This window comes from Dendrobates tinctorius, unplaced genomic scaffold (assembly GCF_039654945.1).
Source record: "Dendrobates tinctorius isolate UK_male_01 unplaced genomic scaffold, ASM3965494v1 ptg000129l, whole genome shotgun sequence".
NCBI classification, from domain to species: domain Eukaryota; kingdom Metazoa; phylum Chordata; class Amphibia; order Anura; family Dendrobatidae; genus Dendrobates; species Dendrobates tinctorius.
In genome coordinates this window covers 34,197,792-34,217,970 of record NW_027361797.1, presented here as the reverse complement: position 1 = coordinate 34,217,970, position 20,179 = coordinate 34,197,792, and the positions used below count along the sequence as shown (strand labels likewise).

At 45.6% G+C, this 20,179-nt stretch overlaps 1 protein-coding gene across 2 annotated transcripts in view; it reads left to right on the top strand.

Moving 5' to 3' along the window:
• SMG1 (SMG1 nonsense mediated mRNA decay associated PI3K related kinase) overlaps window positions 1–20,179 on the top strand; it is a 203,662-nt gene that overhangs the window by 131,199 nt on the left and 52,284 nt on the right. For both annotated transcript variants that reach the window (XM_073542939.1, XM_073542938.1), the window contains exons 38-48: window positions 4–158; window positions 423–645; window positions 1,769–2,015; window positions 2,097–2,326; window positions 6,456–6,704; window positions 8,473–8,611; window positions 8,691–8,800; window positions 17,911–18,129; window positions 18,241–18,431; window positions 18,581–18,753; window positions 19,226–19,505. In XM_073542939.1, the coding sequence (XP_073399040.1) occupies window positions 4–158; window positions 423–645; window positions 1,769–2,015; window positions 2,097–2,326; window positions 6,456–6,704; window positions 8,473–8,611; window positions 8,691–8,800; window positions 17,911–18,129; window positions 18,241–18,431; window positions 18,581–18,753; window positions 19,226–19,505 (2,216 nt within the window). The remainder of the gene's footprint in view (window positions 1–3; window positions 159–422; window positions 646–1,768; window positions 2,016–2,096; window positions 2,327–6,455; window positions 6,705–8,472; window positions 8,612–8,690; window positions 8,801–17,910; window positions 18,130–18,240; window positions 18,432–18,580; window positions 18,754–19,225; window positions 19,506–20,179) is intronic.

The window sequence follows — 20,179 nt, the reverse complement described above, 5'->3', positions numbered from 1 at the left end:
CAGGTTCAAATGTTGGTAGCTGAACTTCGGAGAGTCACCGTGCTTTGGGATGAGCTGTGGCTGGGGGTCTTGCTACAGCAGCACATGTATGTCCTGCGACGTATTCAGCAACTGGAGGATGAGGTGAAGAGAGTCCAAAACAACAACACTCTTCGCAAGTAAGTTCCTGCAATGTGAAGATCCGTAGACTTACTAGTACTGTAGACACACTTGGTATATTGGAGGAATAGACATACACCTCGTGTTGCAGCATGGCACACGAAGTTTCTGACTCCTTGAATCTGGTATGTTTGATTATATTCATGTCTGTAGCAATATTGTAGTTCATAGCATTTATTTGGATTTATGATCATTCTTCAATGTCGGCCATCGAGCGCTATTTTTCCTTTTGATATTTGAAACTTTATTTTTTTATGTGCTAGAGAGGAAAAGATTGCAATCATGCGGGAAAAGCACACTGCTCTGATGAAGCCCATCGTTTTTGCACTAGAGCATGTCTGTAGCATCACGTCGGCACCTGCTGAAACACCCCATGAAAAGTGGTTCCAGGACAACTATGGAGAGGGCATTGAAAATGCTTTGGAAAAACTTAGAAATCCATCCAATCCGGCTAATCCTGGTAATAGCTGGATGCCATTCAAACAGGTAGATAGAGATTCAGTTTTCTTATTTTCATTTTTTTTTAGCTGGTAATGTGTGCAATGATCATTTAGAAACCCTGCACTGTAATAAATGCATCAAATTGACATGGGGTGATAATGCAGCTGCATAGACTTTACCTGGTTGCATTATTTAAACCCAATTCTGAAGCTTGTAGACTGGTGTAATACGATTTCCAAAATTAATCTATGGTTGACTTTTTATGCTTTGTGTAAAATCCCTTTCTTGTTGACTACATTGGGTGACACAGCAACAAGTGTATAGCTCACCAGGCGGCTGATAGTAGGTAGAATAAAAAGTGTTGGCTCCACCCAGTTGTCTATACCCTCTCTTCGAACACTAGGCAGCTCAAATTAGAGCATAAAGCAGTAAGAGAGCTTCCCCAGGGTTTTAAGGACCTCTATGGGTTTCTCCTTTTGTTGGCATCCGTTTCTGTTGGTCATAAAAGCCTTGAGTCCTCTGGACTTTCAGCGTTTTCTCCTTGCAAGGACTTGGACCTTTGTGTCTAAAGAGCATCCTGCACTCTGGAGCACTTTCCTTGCCCTGCATTACACACATCCCATTGTGAAATGCTTAATTTCCCTTGTTCTGGCGCTCATAGAAATGTGACCATGTCCAGGTTTTTCCATGGACTACTGGTGGTCCCAATAGGGGGACACTTAATGTTCTGTTGCTCTCTTGAGAACTTTGCAGAAAGTTGGGATTGTCGAAAGCAGAAAGTCCCTTTAAGCTCCTACCCAACACATCTGTAAGCACATTTTCCGCCATTTAATTTATGCCCTATGGAGGCACCACGGGAAATGGGCTGTATCGCTTTTTTCCATCCATTCTGTCCCCTTTTGTTGTATGAAAAGCGAAATTTTGAGAACATTGACAGATTACTTCCAATTGCTTAGTGCATCAGCCCCATATAAATTGTAAATCATCTAATGTATTGAATTAATATCTTGAGGGTCTGGTGAAGAATTGATGAGTAGTCGAGGGTATTACATAATGCAGAAATGTAAATATTAGAATGAGCTCGTACGTGGTGGTCTTCATGATTTGTAACGCTATAATGGTGTATTGTAAGAAAACATACTATTGTTTGCTTTGGTTACTTCTCTAGATCATGCTGAGCTTGCAGCAAAGAGCACAGAAACGGGCGAGCTACTTATTACGGCTGGAGGAAATCAGCCCTTGTTTATCTTCCATGACCAACACTGAGATCGCTCTGCCAGGAGAAGTGTCTGATAGGGATACTATCACTATTCATAGTGTGGGCAACACCATCACAATCCTGCCTACTAAAACCAAGCCTAAGAAGTTTATATTCCTTGGCTCTGATGGGAAAAATTACCCGTATCTTTTTAAAGGTAAGTCTTTATCGTGACCCATTTTATCTTCATATCATTACTTGGCCTGCAGATGTGGCCTCTTACTGTATTTTGTTTCAGGTTTGGAAGATTTGCATCTTGATGAAAGGATTATGCAGTTTCTGTCGATTGTGAACACCATGTTTGCCACCATTAATGGGCAAGAGTCTCCTCACTTCCGCGCCCGTCATTATTCGGTCACACCCCTTGGCACCCGGTCGGGTCTTATTCAGTGGGTAGATGGAGCCACGCCACTATTTGGTCTTTATAAAAGATGGCAGCAGAGGGAGGCTGCATTACAAGCACAAAAGGTATAAACTGACTATATTTCATACTATACATAATGAGTAACAAGTTTGTAAGGCAGTGGTCCCCAACCTTTCTGACCTAGAGAGCCACATTCAGCTCTGAGAGAGGGCTGTGAGCCACATCCAGCTCCCTCCCCCCTCACAGTAGTGGCAAGCAGAGCACCCGTACAGGTATAATGATAAATAAAGCTTTTCCATAGAAATCACTCCAAAACCGTATAACAAGATCCAGTGATCCCCACAATCCCCCCCCCATTTAGTATTCTCCCATCTGTCACATCCAGCTTCAGGCACCACCTCTCACAGTTGGTATCATCCTGTCTCCAGCGTACCATACTTAAATTAAATCAAAACCTTTAAGACCAGTATAGGTGCATCCAGATTTGCTCTTCGGTGCAGGGCTACTCACAAAATTCACCATTTTGAGATGTGCTCCTCATACCTGTTTACTAGACCTGAAGCTAATGCACCAAGTTGGCAGACAGCCGTGAGCCACAATTCATGGGACCGCGAGCCACATGTGGCTCCCGAGCTACAGGTTGGGGACCCCTGTTAAAGGTGATTTAAGAAAAATTTGCAACTAGGTTAGCATTACTTTGCTAGAAAATCTCTGATTTTTAGCATAGCGAGCATTGCAGCTCCTTTTAAAATGGACACTTTACCAGTTAGAGAGTGTTAAACTGGCTACATTATGGAAAAGTGGCTGCAGAGCTGAGTAAAATGCAATTTTTTATCAATTTCTCTTCTACTCTGCGAAGATGTTTGTTTGGAGATTTGTCACACGGGATGTGTACTTAGTCCCCTGCATGAGGATGACCAATCAAAAGCATGAGGTGTCAAGCAGGGGGTAATAGACCACACCCTCCTCGCCTCACTGATCTCTACATTTACTGTGAAGAGACACAACAGAGCGGGGTCATGTATCATTACGGACACTTCCAGATGTCCTCTGTGTGGTCAGCCACCAATCTTCCCCACACATACATACATACATGCACACACACACACACACACACACACACACACACACACACACTCACTAACTGCCATGAGATAAGATCTGGAAGTGTGAGGCTACTTACACTGTGACTCTCCCATCCACCAACACTATTAATTTAAAACTGCAACAAAGGTATACTTGAGGCTGTCAAGGCATAGAACAGAGACTATCTGACATTCGGTACATGCTAGCTGTCAGAATTATTGAACTATCCTGTGAGAGACCTATTCTCATTATTTTGATCTGTGCACAATATCCATAGTGTGTTGCTTTGTTTCCTCTATTATTATTATTATTATTATTATTATTATTCATTTTTATAGTGCCATTTATTCCATGGCGCTTTTCATGTGAAAAAAGGGGCATACATAGACAAGTACAATAAACATGAGCAATACAAGGCACACACAAGTACAGAAGAGAGGACCCTGCCCGCGAGGGCTCACATTCTACAGGGGATGGGTGAGGATACTAGGAGAGGGTAGAGCTGGTCGTGCGGCAGATCAGTAGACTGAGGATCACTGCAGGTATGGCCCAGTGTGCAGTTAAATCTCTCCCCTTCTGATGATAGAGAGGCAGGTGTTGTCCACTTAAAACATATGTATCAAACTCCTGGCCTGCAGGCCAGATTTCGCCCGTAGAGTGAGTATATTTAGCCTGAGATGCCGATACAGTTGAAAGCAATGATCGAGGAGGGAGCGTACCCGCCCTCCGCCATCATAAACCCTCTGCGTCTTGCAGCGCATCGGGCGCAAGTACGCCATTACAATGCGCCAGCTATGCTGAGCAGTAAAGAGCTTCACACCGCTCACTGCCGAGACTGGAGTATGGGGGGAACAGAGAGACTTGAGCTTTTTTTTTTTTTTTTTTTCTTTTAATGTGGGACCCATTATACTGTATGGAGCACTATTTGCGGCCCATTCTGTATGTGGGACTACGTGGGTTCCATTATACTGCATGGAAGGTAATGCAGAGCCCCGTAATCCTGTATGGCGCACTACGTGGAGTACATTATACTGTATGGAGCACTAGTGGGAAATTATACTGTATGGAGGAATATTTGGGGTCCAATGTATTGTATGGAGGACTATGTGGGATCCATTATGAGTGGTGGAGGGCTGTGTGGGGATTACAGTTGGAGAAGCATACTGTAATAAAGTCACAATTCTTTTTCAAGGAGGTGGGTTTGAGGGGAGGGGGTACAAAAGTATCATCAAGTGCGTGTGGAGGGTGTTGTGGGGGTATCTTGTGTTTGGTCGGCAGTTTTGGTGACTTTATACTTGTCTTATTCAAGGTTTTTTATCCTTTGTTATTACATATTTAAATGAGTCCATTGGGCCATATGCGGTTTACTGATCTCGCATAATATATTAATCCTAAATTTGCCACAAACTGAACGATATATTATGCTACTCTTACAAACCACATGAAACACCAGATCCCAATGCTAATTAAAGCCAAGATCAACTCCAGAGCATTCAATGATAAAACATTTTTATTAGTTCACATATAAAATGTAAAAAGACTTTTTTGTGTCTACAAAAAGGTGCAAGAAAAAGAACATAAGGCTCCCATTAATATCAATTTTGCTGCATGGCTCTGGACCAAGGGACTAACAATTCATGAAAAATAACAATCAAATTCACAATGGTTAAACCCACAGACATGTTATGGTGCATAAAGTCACTCACTATGGCTACCACCGCCAAATAAATATCAATATCAGAACGGGCACCAGACACTACTGTGTGAAGCTGTGAACACCTATTATAGCCTGGCAGCTACTGCCAATTAGCTGAAACGGCAACGAAGTCTAAAAGCTGCATGCTCATAAGGATTAATCCCAACAGCCTCCAACAAACCAACCTAAAGTGTCTGCTTCATGAATAGTCACAAGGGCCATTACCTGGATCCTAGCAGCGTTTAGTGTGCATAAAGGAGCCCCGTCCTCCAGCCCCGACGCGCACGTTTCGCCTTGCTTCCTTCTTTTTCTTGCACCTTTTTGTAGACACAAAAAAGTCTTTTTACATTTTATATGTGAACTAATAAAAATGTTCCATCATTGAATGCTCTGGAGCTGATCTTGGTTTCTTACATAATATAGTATATATTTCCAGTGTTTTATTCCAAGGTCTATTATGCAGTTTGTTCAAGGGATATAACCCCTTTAAGTTCGTTTCCTTATGAAAAGGTTCATCGTCATATTTGATAAGGAAAAATTTCCTCAATTGTAGCTTTTTTTTTTTATATAAATATCAAGGTTGGCCCACAACTTTGTCCAAGCTTTTAATTTTGTCCATCTGTGTATTTGAGTTTGACATCCATGCCTTAACGGGAATCTGTCAGAAGGTTTTTGCTATGTAGTCTGAAGACAGCAAGAGATGGAGGTTAAAATACAGATTTCAGTAATGCCTCTTATCAAGCCTCTGTCCTGTTTGTTTAATTGCATTAATAGTTTTTAGCACCAGGAGTTTATCTTTGCAGGACACAGCAGTGTGTGAGCCCAGGTCTGATTCCGCCTCCTTCTGTGATATGCAGCTCACTGTCTACAGCTATGTACACAGAGAGCCTCGTGTGGATGGGGTTATCTTTCTTACCTCTGTTGCAGGGCTAAAATCTAAAAACTCTGTGTGAGAAATTCTGCACCCAGTAAACTAAGTGACACATCCCTGGGTTCAAGGTCCATTTGCCTACATTATGCTGCTCTCACATGAGGTAGTAAAAACCTGCTGACCGATTCCTTTTAAGGAAATGTCCACTGCTTGGACAACCCCTTTTTAAATACTATATTCCTCAGCGTAACATGATAATTACAGATACTGGCACTATTCCAGCATTGATTGGCTGCAGTGCTCACATGGCATACCATTGTCACAGTAGACTCAGCGCAGAGAGTGATGGAACGATTCCAGGGCGGGAGTTGAGTGTTGATTTTTATTTTACAATGGGGATTAGTCCCGAGTAGTAAACCACCCCAGCAGTCAGGCTTCCGATGTGGCGGCCAGGCAGCTTTGGAATGCTATTAACCCCATATTTACAGTATTTGGGGACATGACAAGCTCCCTTTAAGCCGCTTGGTTAATGGTTTGTGACTGTCATTTTGTGTAGATTAAACATTGTTTCGCCTACTAGGCCCAAGATTCCTACCAAACTCCCCAGAACCCAGCTATGGTTCCTCGTCCCAGCGAGCTCTATTACAGTAAGATCAGCCCAGCACTGAAAGCTGTTGGATTGAGCCTGGATGTGTCCCGTCGAGACTGGCCTATTAACGTGATGAAGACTGTACTAGAAGAATTAATGGAATCCACGCCTCCCAACCTACTGGCAAAAGAGCTGTGGTGCTCCTGTGCCACTCCTGATGAATGGTGGAGAGTGACACAGGTAAGAAGACTGTAGCTGAATTTCTGATGAATTCCTAAATCTGTTCTGTTTGGGGTTAAATACGAAATGGCAAACTGCTATAAACCCTGTGTAAGCGTCCAACGATTAGGTCAGGCTAGACTTTATCCACCATTGGCATCCTTATTGGGAAAATGTATTGCATTGCTCACTAGAATATTTTTAATAGATGGCACTCTAGAGCTCTAGTCCTTTTTCCTGCTGACGAGGCAATTTGCATATTTAATTTCCAGGAGGAGCATTGCAAGGCTATAAGCCTCCTCACAATCGCAAGCCAAGCTTGGCTTGTCACTCTCCATAACGAGAAACTTTACCCCTGGGTTTCTGGTCAGAAGCCTCTCACCCAGCCAAACTAGATCTCACACTTTGCACTGATGAGGGCCAGCACCCCGAAACACACTGCTTGCAAATTGAGATTATGGTTTGGATTTTATCCTAAGTCACATGGCAAGGCTCAATAAAGGGTTGATACTGACTTTTAGGATTGTTATTTCCAATAGACGCTAGAGTTCTAGTCCTCTTTCTTGCTGAAGAGGCAATTTGCATCACTAGAATATTGAAATGTTAGAAACCATTATGTCAAGGAACAGCACTCCGCTGCTTCCAATCGTCAGGCCAATGCTTGACCAACGATTGATAGACAAGGCGACAGAGCTTTCTCTACTATGCTGTTTATGGGGAAACTCAGTGATCGTATAATAAATACACCACCGATTCCAACATATGGAAGATGCCCCATACGGTCACTGCTAACTCCTACTAGCTGCCACCACCAAGCATTTAGACAGGCCAATAGTGTATGGTTTCGAGGATGCGGTTTTTAGAGCCAGAGGGACAAAGCCATTTCATTTTTATTTATTTAGTCTGAAAAGTTGTCAGTGTTTATAAAAATATATAAAGGATATTAGAAAAGGGGCCAAAACAATACAGCATACACAATTACATAAAATAAAAAGCAATATCGAAAGAAAATTACAAAACATGGGTCACTCAAATGGTTCAGATTTGTGGATGGAAGAACTCCAGTGAAACATGGATCAATCCTACACAGTAATGCAATTTACTGGCATCATATCTGGCAATGGCTTTTTATTAACACAAGTTATACCCACATACCTCTCCTCTAGTGACTAATAACAGGGCTGGACTTCAGAGAACTATAGGATGTGTCTTAGTCTTAAAAAAAAAAAAATTGAGATTCCCCAACTTTTATGATATCTTCGCCTCTGTAGGTCCCAGGCGTGAGGTATTACCGTCCTCTTACATCCTATCATGATTTATCTGTTGATAGATGGAAGACAATATCTATGCCATGTCTATCTGGCCCGTACCAATTTGACGGAACCCTGGCCTGTCGGCTAGCAACATGAAATTCCTTTCACCATTTCATCATGTTTTCGAAAATGACTTTCCTATCTATTATACTGGCGCAGTTTATAAAAACTTATTTCAGAATTTCTATAGACAAAGGACTTACTTTTTTCTTTTTAGCTAGGGCTCTTATCTCAACCGGTCGTAAATTTGCCCTTCTCCACATACTTGTGCATTCATGCTAAGATTGGCCTCACATCTGTTAACCATTAGGATTTTCCTTAATTACCTGTTCCCAAAGGAGGGGGTCAGATGCATAGGGGTCATGTAAAGGTAACTTGTTAGATTGCAAGCTCTTTTTCCCTTCTGGAGCTGTCTTATGGATTTTTTATGACACTTATGATGTTTAATTCTGTCATCTTATTTGTTTTCCTTTTAGTCCTACGCCAGATCCACTGCTGTCATGTCAATGGTTGGTTACATCATAGGTCTTGGAGACAGACATCTGGATAATGTGTTGATCGATATGACCAGTGGAGAGGTGGTGCATATTGATTACAATGTTTGCTTTGAGAAAGGTGAGCAGTGTATTTCTTGTATAGGTTGTGTTAATAATTTAACACGACTTACAATGTTTGCTGCGGTTTTCTTCTGTAGGCAAAAGTCTCCGTGTTCCTGAGAAAGTCCCTTTTCGAATGACCCAGAACATTCAGAGTGCGCTGGGTGTAACAGGAGTGGAGGGAGTCTTCAGACTGTCTTGTGAACAGGTAACAAATCTACTCAATCTTATTTTTGGGGATATTTTGATTTAGACTCTTGAGACGTCTAATCGGAAGCTTTTAAGTGCTTCAGCTTTAAAAGCCAGAAATGTATAAATAAGATAAAATAGATTGAACATATCCAGAGAAAGTCGTTTGGACATTACGATATGTTCGTTTTTTTTTTTTGTTTTTTTTTTTAAAGCATTTTTTGATGTGTTTTTTCGGGTGAGCTTCAGCCAAAATCTTCCTGAAAAAGGTGCCATGTGCAGATACCCTGACTGCTCCTGATTGGTCGTAGACTTAAAGGGATTGTCCACTATTTGGACAACCCCTTCTCAATTGCTATACTCTACTTGGAAAACTAAAAACCAGCCTATATTCACCTTCGTTGTTGGCACCTTTTCTGTGATGTCATTGCCACGTTTCCAGGGACTCATGACATGTGGCTGCAGGGCTCATGTCTTATAACACTTTCATAAATAAAAATAAATAACTGACAAACACAAAGGCAAGGTATCGTTAAAAGTGGCCTATTCTTCTAATCTGATGTTTATTGTCACGGATAACAGCCAGGGGCTCATGTTACCCCCACTGCTGTCACCAATATGTCACGAATGACACCAGAGATCACACAAATCCCACCACTGCCACCAATTTGTCAGAAGAACAGTTAGATCAGGCAGATTCCACTGCTGCCGCCAGTTTGTCAGAGGAACGCAACTCTGCTGTCTCCAATCGTCAGGACAATTGCGCAGTTGAGTAATGGACAAGGCAGCGGCGGCTTCCACCACTAGGCTCGTTATTAGGGAACTTAAAGTGAGCATATGGTGTATATATACCCCTCTAATTCCATCGCATGGAATATATGTATATACACTGGTACAGTCACTATCAAACTCCACAATAACAAACAAAATGAGAACTACTATTAGCTGCCACTTTAATCGTTTATATAGGCCAATAGAACACCTATTACAGGTAGTGTTTGGCTTCAGGGGTGCGGTTTACAGAGCAAGAGGAACAGAGCTATTATCATATACACTCGTGTACTATAAGCTGAGTTTTTCAGCACTTTTTTTTGTGCTGAAAACACCCTCCTCAGCTTATATAGGAGTAGTTTGTCCAAGAATGACGGTGGAGGAGGGAGAGCGACGAAGCAGCGGGTCACAGAGGCAGGAGCCGGTGGCTGTGGCTAAAGCCTGTGCCACTGCTCGCTGCTAAAGAGAAATGATTATTCATTTCTCTGTAATAGCGCACATTAACAGCCGCAGCCACTTCCAGCACACATCCTACTTACCTTCCTGAGTGCCGTCACTGCATCTCGTTGGTTATGGCGCCTGTAGTTCTTCGGCCAAGCGATCACGTGGCCCCGCTCATTAAGGTAGTGAATATTCACGCCTCTCCACTCCCAAAGGCGTGGAGTGAATATTCATTACTTTAATGAGCGGGGCCACGTGATCGCTCTATGGAAGAGCTGCAGGCGCCGGAACAAGATGCAGCGAGAGCGCACAGGCAAGGTAAGTATGATGCATACAAGGACGGGACAGGGGAGCCATGCATACCAGGATAGAGATGAGGGGACAATGCATACCCAGCTTATACTAGAGCCAGTTTTTCGTGGTAAAATTAGGTGACTCGGCTTATACTCTGGTCGACTTATACAAAGATGATGCAAAATGGGTACAATATACAATCACTTAGAGTGAAAAGGAATAACAAAATAAAATGACTAAACCTGTTGTAGGAATGGCTCGTCGCATTATGGAGGGGAAGGAAGCACTCCCGTTGGGAAAATAGAGCACTAATTAGAAATATTCTGAGGATAAAAGAGGTCTCAGAAATATTAGCTAACATGTGTAAACTCAAATGTAAAACGATATATACTTTATACAGTTTAAAAATACGGACTACCAGTCCAGTATATTATAAACATACAAAGAAAAGCACACTGTAAACAATTACTGATAATCAAACACAGATATTCCTTTCTCGCCCTGTTAGGATAGCGAAGTCTCAGTCCCTACCTAAACAGCGGAGGTTGGCACTCTAATAAATTTGACAATGGCACCCCCCGCTTCTCAGTGGCTGTCTTTTGAGATCCTGGTGTGCCCTAGTATATGTATGAAAAATCAAAATTATATACTAGATAATTGGATAGATTAATATTGGAATCGATGCAAAGGCTCAGAAAAATTATTTGATCAGAGGAAGCTCTTTGGTTTGGAAGTGTACTCCCACTTCTCTGCGTACACACATCTCAGCCTTTACTCTGTCGCCTCATTGGCGGACACAGAACCATGGGGTGTTATGCTGCTGTCCACTAGGAGGCGACACTATGCATAATCTGAAAAAGATTAACTTTGGCTCCTCCTCTGCAGTATACACCCCTGGACGGCGTCAGCCTTCTCCAGTTTTTGCTTAGTGTCGCAAGGAGGCACACCTTTTTTTTCCATTCTTTTTTTTTTTTTTCCCGTCAGGAACAGATGAAGAAAAGTGGGTCTCCAGCGAGACTCCCGACATGGCTCCTTCCTTGGCCCCCTTTTTAGGGGTGCCCGGTTGAAGTTGAGATGGCTATTCCACATGTCGCTCCTTCCCCAGTCCTGCGGGTACTGGTCCGAAGTTGAGTCCCCCCTCCTTCCCCAACCCCTTTGGGGTCTGGGTTGAGGTTGAGGCGAGGATGAAGACCCCCTGACGGTGACAGATGCACCCTCCCTAATCCCCCGCAGGGGGCATTAGGTTGAGACTCCTCAGGTAGGGTCGGAGAATAGGCATCATTCCGCAGCTTCCAGGGACCCCAGACCAGCTGAGGGATCCTGTTGGGGCCGAGGGAGGGTGCGGACTGGCATGGCACAGCAGAGACAGGGCTTTCCTGCGTCCCTCTCTCTGCAGCAGCAGCGGCTCCATAGTGCTCCAGGGGCCCCCCATACAAAAACCGCCTCCCCTGCTACCCCCACCGCTATCTAGTCGACCATTCTGGGGGCCCCCCCCCCCCCCCCCCCGGACTACCGCACTGCTCTGGAGCCCTCCTGGGCATCAGGCCTCTAATTTAGACCGCGGCTTCAGCCTAGCCGAAGCCGCCGCCTTTTCCTCGCCCCCCCGGATGACTAAAATAACACGCTGGAGTGTCATAGAAGGGGCGGATTGAGGCAGAAAGGGCGCGTTTTTACACAGCCCAGCGCGCCCTTTTCAGCTCTCCGCCCCCTCCTCCCTCTCCTCAGTCCCGGTGGCCATTTTTTTTTTTTTTTTTTGGATGAGATCCAGGAGAGGAGCATCACAGCGGTCTCCGGGGGGCACAGAACTGGGATCTGTCGGCGCTGGACCTAGGGGCACACCGGTGGGATTTCATTACTCTGCTGTGAATCCATACTTCCTAGAAGGCTCTCTGTGGGTTCCCTCTGCGTAGCCACCCCTGTACGATCCCTGATAGCCAGCCTCTGTGCACTATGCCGGGCTCAAGGAAGAGAACCAGGCAGGAATGTTTCTATGCATTCTGCAAAGCCACGCTCCCTAGTGGTAGCACTCACTGCCAGGACTGCATCCAGAACTCTGGGTCAGAACCCCAGGGAGTCCCTACTGACGCTTCAGTGTCACAGGCCACGCCGGAATGGGCAACTCAGATGTCACAGTCTATGACACAGTCCATAGACAACCTAACTGCCACATTGCTGCAAGCTCTGCAGAGTCGGGCCCCGGCTATGGACGTTACACAGCAAACGGACAGCTTGTCTGAGGAACATGCTGCTTTCGACTCTCACAGACGTAAGCGGACCCACAGGTCTCGATCACCTGAGTCGGCCTATGGCACGAGGTCGTCTCTTCCCCCCCCCCCCCCCCCCCCCCAGGGAGGGACAGCGTCATTCCAGGTCTCCTAGGCAGTCCCCTGTCACAGACACAGTGCAATTTACCACAGAGATCCCCCACCACAGAAGACCCCTGCCCCAGGTCGCCCTCCAGGGATCACCTTAGCGAGGCACAGGATTCGGAGGGCATCTGTGACTCCGACTCAGATAACGAAACGGAGAGGTCCGTGGTACCTTCTCCCCCTAGCAATACAGCGCTAGTTGAGGACATAATCTCTGCCATTCATCGGGTGCTAAAAATTCCAGAGTCGGCCCCGGAAGTCCCAGAACATAGGATTTGCTTCGAAAGTGTTCAGAAACCACCTAAGGTCTTCCCTAATCACCATGAGTTTGAGAAAATACTTACCAAACAGTTTGTGCAGCCTGAGAAAAAATTTGCTAATCGCAAATATTTGGAAGCGAAGTACCCCTTCCCACAGACAGACACCAAACAATGGACAGATCCACCTGAAGTGGACCCCCCAGTTTCTAGGCTAGCAGCGCAGACCTTACTCTCTCTGCCAGATAGCTCAACCCTCAGGGACGCAGCAGACCGGCAAGTAGAACGCATGGCTCGTTCTATTTTCGAAGCGGCAGTCGCCTCTCTGGGCCCTGTGTTTGCTTCAGTTTGGGCAGCCAACGCCATCCTGGCTTGGGCCAAAAAACTACAGGAGGGTCTTCAAGCTTCAAATCCCGAGCTCTCGGACCAAGCGGTCCAGATAGCAGTGGTAGCAGACTACATGCTTCATGCAGCCCTGGATTCCGCAAGAGGTGTAGCGGGAATAGCATCAAACGCCATCACGATCCGACGCATCCTCTGGCTGCGAGAATGGAAAGCGGATGCGGCCTCAAAGAAGTCCCTCACGCGACTTCCGTTTCTTACTGGAAGACTTTTCGGCGAAAAGTTGGACACAATGATAGCCAATGCCACTGGGGGTAAGAGTACCTCTCTCCCTCAACTAAAACCGAAACGCACGTTTAAACGGAGAAACCAGACGCGATTCCGATCCTTTCGGAATTCCTCGGGCTGGTCCGTCTCGCGCCCAGCGCAAAACCGTAACCGCTCTCCACACAGGGACAACCCACGGACGCAGCAGCGACCGGACAGGTCTTGGCAGTCGAAAGCAGGCCAAGCGAAACCCAAGGGAGGAAAACCTCAGAATTTCGCTTCATCATGACTCACGAACTCCGGAAGACACCCCACCAGTAGGCGGCCGACTTTTACTCTTCCAGCAAGTCTGGCTGCCTATTACAGGAGACAGGTGGGTCAGGGAAATAGTGTCTTCCGGATACAAGATAGAGTTCACTTCCGCTCCACCGAACCGGTTCTTCCTTTCTATTCCTCCAACACCACCAGACAAGGCTCGTGCTTTCCACCAAGCGGTCTCCTCTCTCCTTCAAGCAGGAGTTGTGGTGCCGGTTCCCGCAAACGAGAGATTCCCAGGGTTCTACTCAAATCTGTTCGTAGTCCCCAAGAAAGGAGGCAGCGTCCGACCCATACTGGACCTAAAACAGCTCAACAATTACGTACGGGTCCGTCATTTCCGCATGGAGTCCCTCCGGTCCATCATTGCATCCATGGAGCAGGGAGAATACCTTGCCTCCATAGACATACAGGATGCGTATCTGCACATACCAATTGCCCCCGCCCACCAAAGGTTTCTCAGGTTCGCGGTCAACCAAAACCACTACCAGTTTGTCGCCCTTCCGTTCGGACTCGCCACGGCTCCAAGAACGTTCACCAAAGTCATGGCGGCCACCATGGACGTTCTTGCACTCGAGGCATTCTAGTCATCCCGTACCTGGACGACCTCCTCATCGTCTCCCACTTTCAAAGACTACGAGGTCAGTGTGTCAATCACAATAGATACACTGAGTCGCCTGGGATAGCTAGTCAACCTACAGAAATCGTCGACTATCCCAAGTCAGACTCTAACATTCCTGGGAATGTTATTCGACACCTCCAGGGGCCTGGTGCTCCTTCCCAAGGACAAGACACTGGCCATCCGTCTGGGAGTTCGTACACTCCTTCGCAGTCCTCCTCGATCTCTCCGGTTTGCCATGAGAGTCCTCGGCCGGATGGCAGCAGCAATAGAGGCAGTGCCATTTGCCCAGTTTCACCTCAGGGTCCTTCAACTAGCCATACTCAGCTCTTGGGACAGGAATCCCTTCTCCCTCGACAGGGAGTTCAGGTTGACGTCGTCAACCAGGAGGTCCTTGCATTGGTGGCTCAAACCAACCTCGCTTACACGAGGGAAGCCCTTTCTCTCAGGACAATGGAAGATCCTGACTACCGATGCAAGCCTGACAGGCTGGGGGGAGGTGCACCTACATCACAGGGCACAAGGCAAGTGGTCACCGAGGGAAGTGACATTGCCCATCAATATTCTGGAAATCGGGGCCATCCTCTTGGCAATGAGAGCCTTTCATCACTTGCTTGCAGCCTCGCACATACGGATGCAGTCGGACAATGCCACGGCTGTGGCATACGTGAACCACCAAGGCGGGACCCGCAGCGCCCAGGCGATGAGAGAAGTGGAGCATATCCTCCGCTGGGCGGAAGACACGAGGTCGGTACTTTCTGCGGTCCACATTCCGGGTGTAGAAAACTGGAAAGCCGACTTCCTCAGCAGGCAAGGAATGGACTCGGGGGAGTGGTCTCTCCATCCCGAGATTTTTTACCAGATCTGTCAATCAACGCTGGGGAACCCCGGAGGTGGACCTAATGGCATCCCATCTCAATACCAAGGTCCCCAATTTCATGGCCAGGACACACGACCCACGGTCGCTCGGAGCGGATGCCCTGGTCCAGGACTGGTCCCAGTTCCGACTCGTGTACATTTTTTCCACCCCTCCCCCTAATCTCCAGGGTCGTGAGGAAGATCAAGCAAGAGGGAGTTCCAGCCATCCTCATCGCGCCAGACTGGCCCAGACGTACATGGTACACCGACATCGTTCAACTTACAGCAGACGTCCCCTGGCGTCTACCCGACCGTCACGACCTTCTGTCTCAAGGTCCGTTCTTCCATCAGAATTCAGGGGCTCTCAATTTGACGGCATGGCCCTTGAAACCTGGATTCTAACCCAGGCAGGTTTTTCACCGGCAGTCATTGCAACTATGATCAGGGCAAGGAAACCTGCCTCCGCCAAGATCTATTATCGTACCTGGAGAGCTTTCTTTTCTTGGTGCGAATCTCATGGACAAGTCCCACTCCCTTATTCTCTCCCGAAGGTACTAGGTTTTCTTCAATCGGGCCTAGACGCCAAGCTATCCTTAGGCTCGCTTAAGAGTCAGGTGTCGGCGCTTTCAGTCCTTTTTCAAAAGCGCATTGCTATTAAACTGCAAGTAAGGACTTTCATCCAGGGAGTTTCCCGATTGGTTCCTCCCTACAAACGTCCGCTGGATACATGGGACCTCAATCTGGTCCTGACAGCATTGCAAGCTCCACCGTTCGAACCTCTTAGAGTAGTTCCACTCTCCATTCTGTCTCAGAAAGTGTTTTTTCTAGTGGTGATCACCTCGTTACGCAGAGTGTCGGAATTGTCAGCACTTTCCTGCAGACGGCCTTTCCTAGCCTTTCACCAGGACAAGGTGGTTCTCCGCACGGTACCATCCTTCCTTCCGAAGGTTGTGTCCAACTTTCACCTCAATGAGGAGATTTCACTGCCATCCCTTTGCCCGGTTCCGGTTCATAGAGTGGAGAAGGCTCTGCATACGCTTGACCTCGTCAGAGCATTGCGGATTTACGTGTCCAGGACTGCACCTTTCCGGAAGTCTGATTCCCTCTTCATTCTTCCAGAAGGTAGTCGCAAGGGACTGCCGGCTTCCAAGGCTACCCTTGCCAGGTGGATCAAGTCCACCATACATGAGGCCTACCGACTTAACAGTTCCCCTCTTCCTGCCGGTATCACGGCACACTCTACACGGGCAGTAGGGGCCTCCTGGGCCATTCGGCATCAGGCTTCGGCACAACAAGTGTGTAAGGCGGCCACTTGGACTAGCCTACACACGTTTACGAAACACTACAGTGTTCATACCCAGTCCTCAGCGGATGCGAGCCTGGGTAGACTGGTTCTGCAGGCGGCAGTGCCCCAAGTTTAGGGACCTGCTAGCACATTTTTCGTCCATTGCTTCCCACCCAGGGACTGCTTTGGGACGTCCCATGGTTCTGTGTCCCCCCAATGAGGCGACAGAGTAAAGAAGATTTTTGTGTACTCACCGTAAAATCTTTCTTAGCCTCTAATTGGGGGACACAGCTCCCACCCTGTTGCCCTTATGGGCCGTTGTTTACGGTTGAGTTCTCATATTGTTCTTTGAGCTCGTACATAGTAGCCTTCTTACAGGCATGGTTATGTTATTTGGTTACGTTCCTCCTAATGCTTTTGCACAAAACTGGAGAAGGCTGACGCCGTCCAGGGGTGTATACTGCAGAGGAGGAGCCAAAGTTAATCTTTTTCAGATTATGCATAGTGTCGCCTCCTAGTGGACAGCAGCATAACACCCCATGGTTCTGTGTCCCCCAATTAGAGGCTAAGAGAAAAAGATTTTACGGTGAGTACACAAAAATCTTCTTTTCCTCTTCCCAGCAAATCTTCTTGTAGTTACCTGGTTACTACAGGAGGCCCCAACTTCAGTAGATATGGAAGTGTCAGCTCTTTCCCATTTCTCCTGTTATTAGATTCTCTTTCTCCAGCTATAATTAGTCACGCATGGTTAAATCTGGAGTCCTACTTCAATGGAGGTTGAAGTATTAGTAATTAATCCCATATGTTCAATGTGAGGGTAAAATGTCCTGACCTCTCTGGAGATGTATTATGGATTTTAATTTTACTCTCTTTTGACATGTTAAATTCTCTCTTTTTTTTTTTTTTTGAAAGATGGGCAAAGTATAGTGTTATCACTTTATACACTTCTACGAAGTATCAGAATTTCCTCAACCCATTTTCTTGTCAAGTGACAGAGTTTAATTTGCTACCCTAACGCCTAGCCCTCTGGCACCTTTGCGCGCGCATCTAGCCCTCGGGCACCTTTGCGCACACTCATTAGAAGCTACAATACAAAAGATAAGGTCAGAGTCTGATCACTGCTACTAATGTATGTGTGGGTGGATTTTCTGAAACGGGTAGTATGAGGATAGAATAATCTTAGCAGGCAGTTAAAAAAAAAAAAAAAAAAAAAAAAAAACTGACCAAAAAATATATTAACATAAAAGCCTGATTTAAATAGTAGGTATTTTTCCTATGCTATTTCTCACAATCTGCTGTGCTTGACTACAGGTCCTTCACATAATGAGGAGAGGCAGGGAGACATTGCTGACTTTACTAGAGGCTTTTGTGTACGACCCTCTTGTGGACTGGACAGCGGGTGGAGAAGCTGGATTTGCTGGTGCGGTCTATGGTGGAGGAGGTCAGCAGGCAGAAAGCAAACAAAGCAAACGAGAGATGGAGCGAGAGATCACACAGAGCCTGTTTTCTTCCAGGGTAGCAGAAATTAAGGTAGTGACCTGCTCTCATGCATTTTTGGGGATATAATGAAATTGGCTCCCCTGATCTACAAGAAATTGTGTGCGATTTGACCATTTATTTATTTATTTTTTTTTTTTTAAGGTGAACTGGTTTAAAAACAAAGATGAGATGCTGAGTGTCCTTCCTAAACTAGACAGCAGTTTGGAGGAATATCTAAACTTGCATGAAGAATTGTCAGAAGTGGAGAAGTTGCAGGCCAGACTCGTGGAAGAGATAGCATTCTTAGAAGGCGCCGAAGCATCAGATCACCCTGCTCATACTCTGCAGCATAGGTTGGCTATTTTTGGCACTTTAAGCGTTAAAAACCTGAAACACCTGACACAGAATGGCTCCATACTTGTGTCCCAGGCCCGGATAGCCCTTTTTCAGTACTGATTTGTGCATGAATCCAATATTCCATTGCTGACTATTGTTTCTTTAGGTATTCTGAACACACCCAGCTACAGACACAGCAGAGAGCCGTCCAGGAATCTATCCAAGTGAAGCTGAACGAATTTGAGCAATGGATAACTCAGTATCAAGCCGCCTTCAGCAATTTAGAGGCAACGAAACTGGCAGGCTTGCTGCAGGAAATAAGCAGCCAAATGGACTTGGGTATGTAACAATTCATTTTGTTACCATCTGCAAATAAATTAAAATATCGATATATGTATGTGTGTGTGTGTGTGTATATATATATATATATATATATATATATATATATATATATATATATATATATATATATATATATATATATATATATATATACACACACACTAATTTTTGCATTCTGATATGTGCAGAAATAGAGCATTCTCTAGCGTTGTATAAAAGAATCGATTTGGGAACGTCCGCTACTGTTCTATATAACAGCATAGACCCGGAGGGTCCGGGCCGCTCACATCCGGACACTAGATTTTTCTCCTACACTCCTGTATCGAGTGTTGTATAATAATATCGGCTCAGTACTGACTACTGTACGGGGGACCCAGAGCCTTGGAGACAGGGCAGGGCGCGCGTCCTCCAGTGCATTATTAGTGGCAATTTTCTTTATCTTGTCTATATACTTATTGTGTTTCCTCAGGTCCTCCCAGCTATGTACCCGCTACAGCGTTCTTGCAGAACGCCGGCCAGGCTCACCTGATCACACAGTGCGAGCAGTATGAGGCAGAGATGGGCACACTGATGCAACAGCGCCGCTCGGTGCTACGTGGCTGCCTGGAGCACCTGCACAACTATGCCACTGTCGCACTTTTGTACCCCAAATCTGTGTTTCAGAGACACAGAATGGAGCAGTGGAAGACCTGGATGGAAGAACTGATCTGCAGCATGACAATGGAGCACTGTCAAGAAATCTACACAAAGTAAGTATAGAATTCAGAAGCTATTGTGTGGGTTCCAGGCTGCTCTATTCTACCGTTCTCAGACTCGCATAGAACTGCTCAGTACTTTGGGAGACGTATGTAGTAATGACAATACAACATTTCACTCCTTGGAAATGTGGCCTTAAATAGTTTTTTTTGTCTTTGTTTTCCCTACTCCGATTCCAATAGCTAGAACTTATGTATTTTTCCAGCGATATAACCGTATGTAGGCTGTGTTTTGCAGGAGTTGTACTCCTAAGCGTTGCCGTTCATTTTGCCATTTAATATCGTGAAATGATAGGGAAAAAAATTGCCATTGGGGAGGAATTGAGTAAGAAATAATGGCAATTGTGCTTGACCTGATGATTTTGCTTTCAGATCAGTAAGGTTATGTTGATGCCAAATTTATGTGGATGTTTTATTTTAATGTAACTAGTTCAAATAAGTAAAAGCATTAAAAAATGGCTTTCTTATTTTCAGTCGATAAAATTTGAAAAACGTCTAGTATTTGCCAGGTGACTTGTAGTTTCTATTAGTGCAGTTTTGGGGTCCACATGACTTTCTCCTCTTTTCAGAGGTAACATGACTAAAAACTCTAAGCTTCTGCTTTTTTTTTAGGAGGTTTTAAGTCCTTTTCAGTCAGTAGTTGTTTAACCCCGTCACGACCTTTGACG